This window comes from Amblyomma maculatum, chromosome 8, assembly GCF_055883805.1.
Source record: "Amblyomma maculatum isolate TAMU_Amacu chromosome 8, ASM5588380v1, whole genome shotgun sequence".
NCBI classification, from domain to species: domain Eukaryota; kingdom Metazoa; phylum Arthropoda; class Arachnida; order Ixodida; family Ixodidae; genus Amblyomma; species Amblyomma maculatum.
This window is the reverse complement of record NC_139351.1, coordinates 123,415,141-123,428,319: the sequence shown is the minus strand read 5'-3', so window position 1 is coordinate 123,428,319 and position 13,179 is coordinate 123,415,141. Positions and strand designations below refer to the sequence as shown.

General features: G+C 47.8%; 1 protein-coding gene across 1 annotated transcript; it reads left to right on the top strand.

Moving 5' to 3' along the window:
• The first annotated feature begins 253 nt into the window (after positions 1-253).
• LOC146182439 (E3 SUMO-protein ligase PIAS1-like) lies at positions 254-11,203 on the top strand. Its single transcript, XM_084577559.1, has 3 exons — positions 254-403; positions 8,124-8,645; positions 9,969-11,203. The coding sequence occupies exons 1-3, from the start codon at positions 326-328 to the stop codon at positions 10,251-10,253; spliced, it is 885 nt and encodes a 294-aa protein (XP_084433685.1). The 5' UTR covers positions 254-325; the 3' UTR covers positions 10,254-11,203.
• The last annotated feature ends 1,976 nt before the right edge of the window (positions 11,204-13,179 follow it).

The following is a 13,179-nucleotide window of genomic DNA, read 5'->3' as shown; positions in this document are numbered from 1 at the left end:
GGACAATTTCTGATGACGTGTCCGGTGGCCACGCCTGGCGGTCACTTTCTGCTGATGCATCATCAGCCTAGAAAGACTTCCGCCTTAAAGAAGGTGGTCTAGACCTGTCCTCGTCCCGATTTTCTAAAGTGAAACAGTTTATCATGGCCTGATTTCTTCATATCCTTATCCTCTTCTGTCTTTATCAGCAGCGGAGGCTACAGATCATTTGCTTGCCTTAGATAGCTGCGTTTGCGTTTTATCGCGCTTTCAAATCTTGCATTCATGGCTCGCCTCCTCGCAGTATCTTTTAGGCGCAAATTTTAATGCGTGCTGCATTCAACGGATGCCCTCAAATCGCAGCGGTGGCACTATACTTGCGACGAATGCCTTGAAAGCGGCTACTGCAACGCTTCCATTTCAGGTGCGTAGTTTCTATTGCATAACAAGAGTATACTTTAAAGCAATTATTGCCTCCAAGCGAGTTGTGTTCCGTTTCTTAGCCTGAGCCCTGCTTCTGGTGTTCTGCGGTTTTAAACAGGTCCCGTCTCTTTGTTTTATCCATCGCAACGCGAAGCAGCTGTGTTCGTCCTTTCCAATCTTGCGCCTTGTATACATTAGTCATGTGCCAATAGCCGAACAGTCTATTCTTCTCAACTCCCCATGGCACTCTGCTCGACAGCGAGCGAAAAGGATGTTGTGCCTCTGTGATGCGGTCATCTGCCATTGAAGCATTTGCTGCAGAGATTGCGGTTCTGCTTGCAACGGCTGCTTTGAAGGCAGTATTTGCGGGCTGACTGCCCCGGTTTTGAAGCGGTATTTGCAAGCAGGAAGCATATTTCTGAGCATTCGGAAAGTGTGACAGATTTTGTGAAAAGAGAACGCCGGGCACTAACGTGATGTTGCTGCGACACTCTATCGCAAATGTTCGAGTGTCGCTTTCCTTACCAAAGAATACTGCACTTCAAAGAAATCCACAGGCAACCACGTGGCTACCCCGATAAGGCTTAAGCAGAAATGCCGGCTGAGCGCTGAAATTCCGTTTTTATACTTCGCCTAAACAAGCGTGCTTGCAAAACTAGAATGGAAATGTTACATGGCCATAAAAAAAAAAAAAAAAAATCTGTTAGTAAATGAAGTGACCATGATCAAAGTGCAGAGTTCGCTTGTCTCTTATCGCTACTTTGGCAGCTCAAACCGTAGTCCAATCTGTGGTATTGCTACAGGCGTATGATGAAAGCCTCCCGATACTGATTATTAAGTGTGCCGTTCGTTGGTGGTAGCCGTTGTAAAATGAGCGACTCATGAGTCCCTGCGTTGATATTGTATTCCGCATAGTCTGCCACGTGTAATATCGCTCTAGAATCTGAAATGCTGGGATTTGTGATTCACCATGTCTGGAGCAGGCGAGCACCGTATTTACCCCATATTTTAGGCATGCCTGATTTTCATAGTTAGAAAAAGACCTGATCACTAGCTACAGCTATATGCAGTTGATGGACACGTGGCACTTGTCTGAGTGTAAACCATCCAAACCTTTGACCATCGACAATCCGGAGTAGCTTCGCCGTGGTGAAGCAAAGCGGAATTAGGGGAGATGTAACGAGCGTTAGGGTGCAATCCACGCTGCTTTAGCGATTGTCGTCTGCTTATCTGTACTGCTCCGTCGGAAGCAACCCCTCGAATCAAGTTTGTCCGAATTCCCAGAGCACTTGTTCTATCTAGTGTGTGCTTGTGGCTTTGATTGGTGCAAACACGCAACGCTCCAAGTGCTACTCTTGTCTCCGGTTCCATTTGCGGGTACTGTCTCCAGGAGATATGTTTAGAAATTATTGTGCGAATATTTAATGGTTCTCGACGATTATTCGTTCCGAAATAAACGATTGCAATTAATTATTAGACATAAGCTGTTTATTTGCGAATGTGTGTTTGTTAACCACTATCCGCACGATTAGCAGCGGATAAAAACAAGTAATAGCAGTTTCTTGGCGTGCCGATGATTAACAGCCGATTGTGGGAGGGGCTGCTTAGGGCTAATAACAGGAACATTGCAGACGACACTTATACGGTTAAGCAGCAGGAATTGTGGGTATGCCCTTGCCCTCGCTTGCCTTCTCGCATCCTATGTGTGTTCGCGCCGGGAGTCGACAATCGCTCGGTATACTAGATACTTTTAGTTTAGCGCTTCCGCTTACCGTGGCCGTCTACCGCTACCGCGCACCATCACCGCGCTGATTGGTCACCGCGTGCGGCATCCGCCGAAATTTGACAGGAACGTGGCGCCATCTGTCGCCATCGGGGCGATCTGCGCATGCGTACTGAAGCTCGCGCGTTAGTGGTAGGCGGTAGCGGTAGGCAGTAAGCGGTAGCGCTAAACTAGAAGTGTCTATTGTTAAAAACGCGGCCAGGTGTTCCACATATTGTTTATCGTGTTCCACATTATTCCTAGTTCTAACACATTCCCAGTTCTCTTACCGGTTTGCGCGTTTTCTAAGCTTAGCTGTCGCAGCTCGCGAGCAAAGTCCGGTTCCGGTACAAAAGCTGCAAAGCGTCTGCTGGTCTAGGGAGACTTCAGCCGTGAGCAAAAACATAAGCGACCCTTTCACGAGCTGGCTATTTATGTGGCAACCAGAACAAGCAAAAAACATTTAATTTGAACTGCCAACTACGGTCAGCCGTCGCAAACACCTGAAGCATGGTCTTGCGCCCGTCGGCTCACGCTTCATGGCGGTGATGTCAGTCCATGGCGGTGATGTCAGTCCATGGCATGCTGCCGGCAATTTGTTTTAAGTGTGTGGCCAATTTTATTCATACCAAGCGTGAGTCAGGCGTTAGGTGTACGATGGAGCTTGTCAGTAAACGTGGCGAGAGGCGCCGCATGCGCCAAAGTACAGGTCACGATGACCGCAGTCTCCCGGAGCGTTCGTGAGGCCTTTCACAGCCCTTGATGTTCTCCCACCCTTTCTCACGCAAGGCATCAATGTTTAGGGCAAACCCCTCCATGGGGGTGCAGTTGTTAAGCCGCTCGACTGCTGTGCCCAAGGAGGCAACATCGAATTCCGGCCGCGGCGGCTGCTTTTCGATGGAGGCGAAAAGCAAGACGTCCGTGTGCTGTGCGATGTCAGTGCGCGTTAAAAGAACTCCAGATGGTCGAAATTTCTGGAGCCGTCCACTACGACGTCTCTCATATTCTGAGCCGCTTTGGAACGTTAAACACAAAACAAACCTAGGTTAAGAATAAACACGCAGGACCAACCATTAGCGAATGCTCGACGTTTAGCTTCTTTTTCTATTGTGACATCTGCTTTAAAGAAAACTCGAAAATAATTTTTTATCGACTTTGCCTAAAGTAATGACTCATCAGCGTTCTTATTCTTTGCTCATATGATAGTGTAAGGTTACCTTTTCAAACAACAACAAGAAAACTAATTCCTGATTACCATGAATCGATTGTGAAATGTCTGGCCTCTTCCTGCCTGCTTCACTTTCCCTCTTCGGGCTGAGGTGGCTATAGATAGGCAGCGCGATTTTGCTCCGCTTTTCAAACCGCCTAGCAGACGACGCCTTCCCTTCGTGGGCACGCATGCGAGAACTATGTTCGAGTCTGCCGTTCACCCTGCCATAGGCAGCTGTTAAAGCGAAATATTAATGCTGAAACGATATTTTTAAGCGTCGTCATGCGCCCGGTCCGGTCATTCTACTTCATAGTGCAGAAGATTCTTCCGAATATCGTATAGCCTTGGTTCAGAACCCCGGCGGGGTTTTCTAGCACGGACACTTCAGAACCACTTCCCTGGTCAGCGGCTTGCATTGTACGCTGGTATTGCTGGGCGCTTGCATCGGAATCACGTCTCACCGAAACCGCAGTGCTCCACACAACCTGGCAGCCGGAAGTACGTATTACATTCAGATTTCAGTGCTGCCGCGAAGGCTACGGAAGGTATATTGATCTCCCTAACCGCAAGTTTCTTCATGCACTACTTGCCACTCGTCTGAGATGCGACAGCCACCACGAGCGCGCCGGGTAAAGGATCAGTAGTTTGAATAACCAGCTTTAATACCAAGCAAATATTGTTTTACACGGGGCACTCTGTACTGCCTCCTCAAAACTCAACCCCTAAGTTTGCAATGCTTCCTACATTTAAAGAAGTCCGAAGTCCACTTGCAGCGCATTGCACGTGGGTCAGCCTTAACGACCCCTACATGACAACTACATCACCAACGCACAAAGACATAACCGGCGTACTATGACATAGCACAACTTCGTTTTGGCCTCTGGCTGCAAGGCTCATACCACTTCGAGGCTCACTTTTAGAGATAAGAAGTGCGCGTTATAAACAAAAATTAAGGGACGCTTGGTCTTCGCTTGAAGAGTAGACGCACCTTTTCATTTCACAAAATGTTTATTTTAGTCGTTTAAAAATTTTTAATCGTAAAATTATTATTACTGTAACATCAGTATGAATTCCAAACACGTTAGTAAATCATACGCACCACCGCGCTTTCACTACGTGCCACCTCTAACGCGCTTGGTACCAACGACTCTTAGTAGCCTAAGCTGTCAATTGCCTTCTCGAATTCTGTTTCAATTTTGTCTATTTCTGCACCGCCGGGGTGGTGCAGTGGTTAGGGCACTCGACTACTGCGCCTAAGGACGCTGGATCGAATCCCGGCTTCGGCGGTGGCTTTTCGGTAGAGGCGAACAGCTAGGCGCCCGTGTGGTGCGCGATGTCATTGCACACTAAAGAAACCCCAGGTGGTCGAAATTTCCGGAGTCCTCCATTACGGCGTCTCTTCATAGCCTGAGTGGATTTGGGATGTTAAACCCCACAAACCAACCAAACCTTATGTCCACTTATAGTTGCTCTTTCCTTTCGTTTTCCATACGTGTGGGATAAGAGGAAGGTCGATTGTTTGCGACATTCACAAGGTAGGAAGTGTTCTTGAAGAGTGTCGTGTTGACTGAGATGGTCGAGTGGTCATGCTCCAGCGAAACAATCAAATGCTTTTCGAAGTTAACTTCGAAAAGCATTTGATTGTTTCGCTCCCGAAATTTGTTTTCCATTCTGGATCACTTGAATGTCGGTTTAGTTATTTGCAACTACGTGGCCCTGACGTATCGAAACTGTACAACACGCTTGATTCTAAACAAGAGTCCGTGGGCACCCATTAGCGCGCAGCGATCGCTGCGCCAGGGCTGTCCCGTCAGCCCTCTTTTGGTCTTAATTTAAACAGACCCTTTTTACATGCAAATAATGAAAAGCGACAATATATAAGCTACAGGCAGCTGAAGTGAAGTTACTTGCCTACGCAAACGATGTTGCTGTCGGAATTTCTTACTGTACCGGTAGCGGAGTGAACTGAGTGAAGTGCCTTGGGCTCTAGCATGGACGATGGTCATCAGCAAGCTTTGGTACATTATTCAAGCAATGCATTGTTCGCGTATGAACATATACAGAAGTTCCATAGCGTATTTGCCGTCGTCATTTGGACATCAGCTGCAGCAGGACTAACCTCTGCCGACGGGTGAAAGACAGAGGTTTGGGGCTCGCGCACCTTTTTTTTTTATTTTTTTTACACCAGGTGGTAGCTAGCAGAGTTCTTTTTTTTTTTTTTTCGCGACGTATCCGATCCTTTCTTGCGCACCTTCTGTCAGTTAGGTTGCGGTGCCTGTTGCCGCAGTTGTCTCCACCGAAGAACTAGCGCGTGCAATTTTTGGTTATTACAAGGAGGTTGTCGCAAGTTTTAGATTTCTTTCAGTGCGTATTTCTATGGAATATTTGGTCATTGTAAAGCGGATAAAACTGTATCGCAACCTCTGTGATATTGTTTTCTCAGGACTCTTGCACAGGGCTTTATACAGAGGAGGCGCAGGCAGCGACGTCTTAAAAAGGAATAAGAAAATTCAGGTACCGCCAGGAGCTAAGACCTTTTTAGATCATAAATTACATACCGGAACGTTGTCAGTAAATGAGTTTTTGGAGAGAAGAGATTTTTCCTTCTGTGGGGGGAGGCGCACTTTCTAATCTGCAAGAAACCGGAAACAATAGGACATGCTATTTTACATTATTCGGAAGGGTTTTATTTTTGGGATGTATTGCTACGGAGAATAAAGGAGGATTTTCTGCTACACGCATGGCATTTGGTATTTAAGCATATATAATGAGGATGTTGCATTTGATGTAATTATGATTTTGGGCCTCCACTCTGTAGAGCGCTCTGCGATGACAGGCTATCACTGTGACACAGTTCAAAGAGCTGCTGGAGCTCATTTTCGAGAAAGTGTGCACCAGTCGCCATACAAAATGTGGCTGTAGAACCTCCCGACAGACTGTCAAGGGTAGAGCCTTTGTCGTCGTTTCTGGATGTTTATTGTCACGAAGCCAGGCTAACACTGGCTGATCGTGATGTCCTTGTGTACATAGTCATGTGCTCTACATGTTATGATTGTGGTTTCTTTTTGTGAAACATTGTATGAAAAATCCGGGCAATATAGAGAAAAACCTCTTCGTGGCTTACGCGTTGCGTGCCCGTCCGGCATGCAGAGGGCCTAGGTTCGAAGCCGAATAGCGAAATATTTCATAGCGAGTTACTTCCGCGAGTTACTTCCAATGTCTTCCAATACCTCACTTAGAGGAACCTCCTCGCCAATTTTGGCTTCATTTAGTGCTCTATACAATTTGTTATATAGTCTTAGTTTGAACGTTTGAAATCCTTGCGTCGACCAATCACAATTTCTCCGCGCGAGTACTTCCGCCATGCGGCGCCAGCTACTACTATGCCGATGGCTTTTCGACCGATCGAGCGGTATACGCCTGGCGTAAAAGCTGTGTTTAGCGACAATGTTGCTGCAGCGAAGCTGACGGTTTAGTTGCTGGTTTTTTGCATTCCCAACAACACCTCTTGGAGCGAAGAGAACGTTTTTACTATTCGGCTTATTGCACAAAAAAGCAGGCAGATCAAATAAATTAGCATAAATTGAAGAAAATAATGCTTTGATGCGGGATATTCCTCTGATATGTTAACATCACCGCAGTGGTTGGCGGAAATAAAGGGTCTTTGGTGCTGTTCCTATTTTCACCAAAAGTATTATTCTTTCCTGCGATTCACTAAGTATTCGCATAGGAAACCCAGCCATGAGCGAAGATTACCTGCCTTTTGTAGCGAAAGCTACATTGGCCGCGGTGCAGCGATTTCGTCGTGGTACCAGTTTCCACTGTGGTTGCACCGCTCTCACCGCCGCTGCCTAGCGACCAACTCCTCGCATTTCGCCGTGTGTAAGACAGGCCACTGGTGCGCATGCGTGGAAACCGGAGAGGAGCAACAGCTGCGCTGCGCATGACATCAGAGCTCTTAGCAGCAGCAAAGAGAGAATAAGCGTAAGAAGGGGAAGAGAGCAGCGGAGATGCTCGAGAGGAGGAGCCGTGTGGCGCGCCGTTTGGCGTGCAGCCGGGGAGATAGGAGGGGAGATAGCAGCTGGCGCGCGTAGCGGCCCTGTATAAAAAAAACTTGGTTCGTCGGCGCCGCCGTGTTAGTAGCCATGGAAAGCGAGTCTGCCGAAAGGCTTAAACAAGCCGGCTTATGCATTGGAATGAAAACAGGCGAAGGCGACGAGCCGGTGACCTAGCCAGGCAACCACACTAACCGGGACATGCAATCAAGATTAACTAATCCTAACCAAGCTATGCCTGAGTCTCCCCTTGTGCAAAAACCCTGAGTCACAATAACCTCATACAAATTCTCATACTAAACTCGTGCTAAACTCGTACTAATCTCATACGAATCTCATATAATCTCATACTAGACTCATTCATCATATGAGAAATATACGAGAATTAATGAGATTTATATGAGTTTGGTATGAGAAATCTGTATGAGGTTGTTGTGACTCATACGGTTTTTTCACTAGTGTCCGCTACGCATATCTTTACATAGTCGAGCTAAGACACAGCCAATTTTTCTCCTTACATTGATGGATGTCAAACTGAACGCGTTGGGTGAGGCACTTTCTCGGTCCTTAGTTGGGCTTCCGCGTGGGTCCACGTCCGTCCCTGATGGTGAGTGAACACCTAGGCTGATCGTTTACAATAAGCATTTCTATGTTTACGGGGCATTGCGTCTGAATGTGTTTTTTTCTCTTCCAGGTAAAAAGGCCGCGGGACTCGCCGTTCTTACTCGCAGTCATCGCCATGCTCCCAGCACAACCATTCTACTCCTTAGTAAGGACGGTTCTGCTGAATTCCGTCACCTCGGTTGAGAGCCCAGGTGTGGTTTCTTACTTCGGAAACTTCACAACTACCCCGGTCAGCCGCCGCCGTCGGAAACTAGTGCTAGTCCACTTCTCGCCAGAACCGCAAAGCCCCGCTGTCGATGGTGACACGGCTACGGTGATCGTCAACGACATGGTCTATCGCGGCCTCCCGTTCACGATGATCAACATAACCCAGCTCCTCAACTGGCCCCATCCAACTGTTTTCACTTTACGCTTCGAAGATATCCCCGCCCATGTCAGAGTGGAGGTCGGCGAAGTATCCAAAGCTTCGGAGCAGGACTTGTTGAGGGGTATCAACGCCAGTTCACCCTTCGTGCACAAGAAAGAAGACACCAAAGCCCTCATTGAAGCCTTTTTCACAGAAGGACAGGAAGTCCTCATCGAAACCATACAAGTAGGTTTGAGGGGTATCTATGCAGCGGAATATAAAACTTTCGGAAGCATGGCTATGACGGCAAAATGTTTTTATTGTAGTTTATAGATACCCGTAAGAAGTGTATAGATTCTATTGCGCCAGTTTGCCGTGCAGGTTGAGGGACTGAAGTCGCGGCCGGAAAGATGCGGACGAGAGGCTTACAAAAAGGTGTCGGCTTTTTGATGACTGTCAAACGACCGAGTTTATGCAAGCAGCCATGAAAATAATGACAAAGAACTGAATACACATGTGATGTGCAAGACATGAAATTGCTTAAACACTCCATGGTAACAATCACTTCAAGGGAAACCATTGCAGATATGAACAGCGAAGTGAAAAAAAAAATGATTTAAAAAAACAAATGCAGAGTTTAACAAAAATGACAGGAATTGCGCGTGAAATGACGAGCAAAAACCCGAAGAAGTTAAGAGCCCTCGAGAGCTATCAGTTTTTGGTTTGGAAAGCGAGCAAGAAAATAGAACTACCCTGGAGCAAAGCAATGCCAAACAACACGAAACCAAACAGGACTGAGATCATGAAAAAAAAAAAGGGGGGGGGGGGGGGGGGGGAACGCGAAGAAACCTAAAAGGTCTACAGAACACGGCTGAGAGATAAAACCCTCAGTCACCTAATAACAGGCCACCGAACAAAAAGGCATAAAACGTCAGGAGAAACACCGGCAAGAATTGTTTCCGAAATAGAATTAAACAAAAAGAGCAAGCAAAAAGTTATAAAAACTCACTGATAGACACAAGCCCGAGATTTGGCTCGTAAAACCTATAGGACCTTATACCTCAAAATAACAGCTTGAGGGGCAAGTTGGTGCTGCATATTGATTGTGATTGTGTTTGTATTGGTTGCGCCACATTTCTGGGCGCCACATTTCTGGGACCTTATACCTACTTATCACTATTACCCCGACATCGCATTTTTTTTTTCACCTAGAAGTTGTAATTCATTTTTGTTAGGCATATCGAGGCCGCTGTAGCGCACTTCTGGCATGCCCGCTCAATCTTTTGGGCTTCAGCTGGCGGATGAGCTGGTGTGTGTGCTTGTAAATAATAGAATTTCTTGAGCAGCGCTGTACATTTCCAGAACTTGCATTACTGGCCAAAGTGTCTTCGTTTCGTTGCTGCAGATTCCTGACATTTTGTATAAAACTCTTTGCCGCACCTGTTAGTCTGGCCCATGCAGAAACCACCACCCACATGTTAAGGGTACCTTGGTGACAATACCTTCAAATCAGTCATTGAATCTAGTTTGTGTTCGTGCTCCATTCTGATCATTTATCGTGGAACGCAGGTGTCTCTGGTCTGTCCCGTGGAAAAGACAAAGATGCGAGTGCCTTGCCGTGGAATCCGCTGCCCACATGTGCAGTGTTTTGACGCGTTCGCCTACCTTGGCTTCAACGAGAGCACTCTTCAGCCCTCCTGGCGTTGCCCCTTGTGCAGTCATCTAGTCTTCGTCCAGGACATTCGTGTGGACCTGTTCACTCTAGACATCCTTCGTAGAGCCGGCGAACTGTGCTTCGCCGTGCTTATCCGAGCAGACGGACGCTGGAGGCCGGTACCGATAACGGCGCCGTAGACATCCGTGACTATAGGACAGCTTAACGAAAGCCGAGGCCTCTGCACGAAGGCCACGGTAGACGTGTCAGTTTCGCGTACGGCATCAAGCACTAGAAATCAACGCACGTACTAGCGGACCGTGGCTCTAGTCTCATACTTTCAGTGAGGGCCAACGCGAGATGATCCGCTTTTACCACCTTCAATGAGTGATCATGAGGAGCGAGCGTAGACTCTTTGCTTAACATCTCCGGCCGACCGTGCCCATGCTGAGGAGAGCGGACTAAATTCACTGACTTTTTTTGTCCCATGGACAACCTGCTTGTCTGCGGTTTTAAAATTTTTGTATCGCCTCTTTGCAAACTCTGTTCCTGTTGCGACAGAATGTGCGCAGACTTGGCTGGTTTTTATCTGCGCAAAATGATGGTGAAGCCTTTGTTAAAGACGTACAGCATAAAGGATGAGCTTCGAGGCTAATTGTGTGTATAGCTCCCCTTTGTACACCTTAAGCGTTCTACATGAATGGAAGGTTCGAGAAACTTGTTTTTGGTGTAGTGAGGGTTTTTACGCTGATGCACGAGAAGCAAACCCGTTAGGCTGCACATTCATGACAGAAGCAGTGTATAATTAATTGACTGCATGCCATCGTCACACATTTTTTGCGCTTTTAACTTTTGACATTTCCACATTTTGCGCAATTTCGCCATAACTATTCTAAACTGCTCTTAAGTCGCCGCAGGTTGGCGATTTTATTACTTCGTGATTTCTTAGACTCGAGGCTCAAAACCTTCTTAGCACGAGCAAGGATAGCCGCTGGAATTCTGGACTAGGCAACCCGCTCGCACATCCACCCTTCATTGGCTGCCAAATAAAGTTTTTCAGTCTGCCCTGTTCGCCACACGAGTTCGGCCCGTACACATGTGTTCCTTTGACGAACCTGCGAATAAAAGAGATCATACGGATTCCACGATGTTCGAGACTGTTGACTGTGTCAGCACCTGCTGTTCGAAAATTTTCGAGCCATGTGCAAAAAATTTAAGAGCACTGCAGAATCTTCATTGGAGTAATGCGAGAGTACGGATGCTGTTGTTGGTTGCTTCTGGTTGCTTCGAGTTGCTTAATTCCCTTCTTGTTTACCCATTTTAGCCTTTGGTACTTTCAAATTGCGCGCCAATCCCTTCCTATGTCCTTTTTCGGCTCTACATCCGGTTGCGTGACGTCACATCCTCTACGCTACATTCATTCACTTCTTGTTTAATCATTTTAGTCTTTGGTACTTTCAAATTGCGCCCCAATCCCTACCTATGCCCTTTTTCGGCTTTACTTCCGGTTGCGTGACGTCGCAACCTTGATGTCACATTTATTCGCTTCTTGTTTACCCATTTTAGTCTTCGGTACTTCAATATGCCGCGCCAATTCTTCCTATCACGGAGGAAGGAAACAACTTAGGAGAGGCCCTTACCATTCCCAATGCATTGGAGAAAGTGTGGCGGAAGTGACGTCAAAATTTAGGGTTAGCCATGTCGGGCCACTAGCAACAGCGTTGCTAAGGGCCCTAGGTACGTGAGCGTCACGGAGAAAGAGAATGCGGAGGGTAAAGGGGAGGAGAAACGTTGACTCATCCGGTCGCAGCGCGGCCGCGCCGGCTTAAAAAAAAATGACATCAGGGCCTCTCCTAAGTTCTTTCCTTCCTCCATGCTTCCTATGCACTTTTTCGGCTCTACTTCCGGTTGCGTGACGTCACATCCTTGACGTCACCCTAATTCACTGCCTTATGAGGTCAGTGATGAGGTCAGGCAGCCGGAGTGAGCGGCCGCGCGTTCGATGAGCTCCGTCGAACGCAGCCTTTCAAGTCCAAGTTTCGACCTACGGCGTGCATTATACCGCTGGATTCGACTACACACGTGAAGTGGAGTCCGAGGAGACCGCAAGTTCGGAGGTAGGCACACTAATTTGCCTATTTTTCGGTGGCCCACGCGGGACCGCTAGGCCTACCCATAGGCCTAGCAGAAGAAAGACGCTCTCGGCGGCGGGAGCCACAGAAGAGCATGAGCAACGCAATGGAGCTGGTGGAGGGAGAGACTATCGACCCCGCGGAGCTAACTAAGGGTACTTGGTTTATTACGAAAAAGAAAGGCCGCGTAGTGCCCCTCGAAGAGGAAACGCGAACCGCGACCAAAGATGAAGAGCGGCGGACTACAGGTCACAAGGCCGCCATCGGAAGAAAGCTAGCGGCAAAATCGGTAGAGAAGCAGTCCGTGCAGATACCGAAGGACGCCGAAAAAATAATAATACGCCCCCGGGGCGGAGTCAGCCGTCTAATAGAAGGTGGAATGATTGAACTGGCTGAATCGATCGCCCGCGCCGCCGGCATCGAGCTCAGGGACGCCGAGAATGACATCTTCTCGGCAAATATAAAGCAACAGTCCATACTAATCGCCACTACTAGCGAAGAGCGTGGAAGAAGGTACGCGGCTTTGCGCGCAGTTCTTTGCGGCAGCGAGAATATAGAAGTAAAGGCCTATCCCGCTATGCCTGAAGATTGTGGCAAGGGAGTCGTGCACGACGTCCCCCTACGCTATTCCAACGAAGAGCTATTGGAGCGAATACGCAGGAGAAAGGAGAACCCTTCAGTGCTCGGTGTTCGCAGACTGGGAGCAACCTCCAAAACAATACTAATCCTCTTCGAAGATCAGAAGGTTCCGCGCTGGGTGTACCTATCTCCTTTCGCGCAAAGATGCGTCTTGTACAAGAAGAAATATGAAGTTTGCCACGCGTGCGGGCGCATGGGACACCGAGACGACGTCTGTCCGGATCCGACGAATAAAAAGTGCCGCGGATGCGGCATGGAAAACCCGAAAGAAGGTCATCTGTGCGAACCCAGGTGCCAGCTATGCGGAAAGAATCACCTCCTCGGCGATAAGCGATGCCGGGAGATATATAGAACC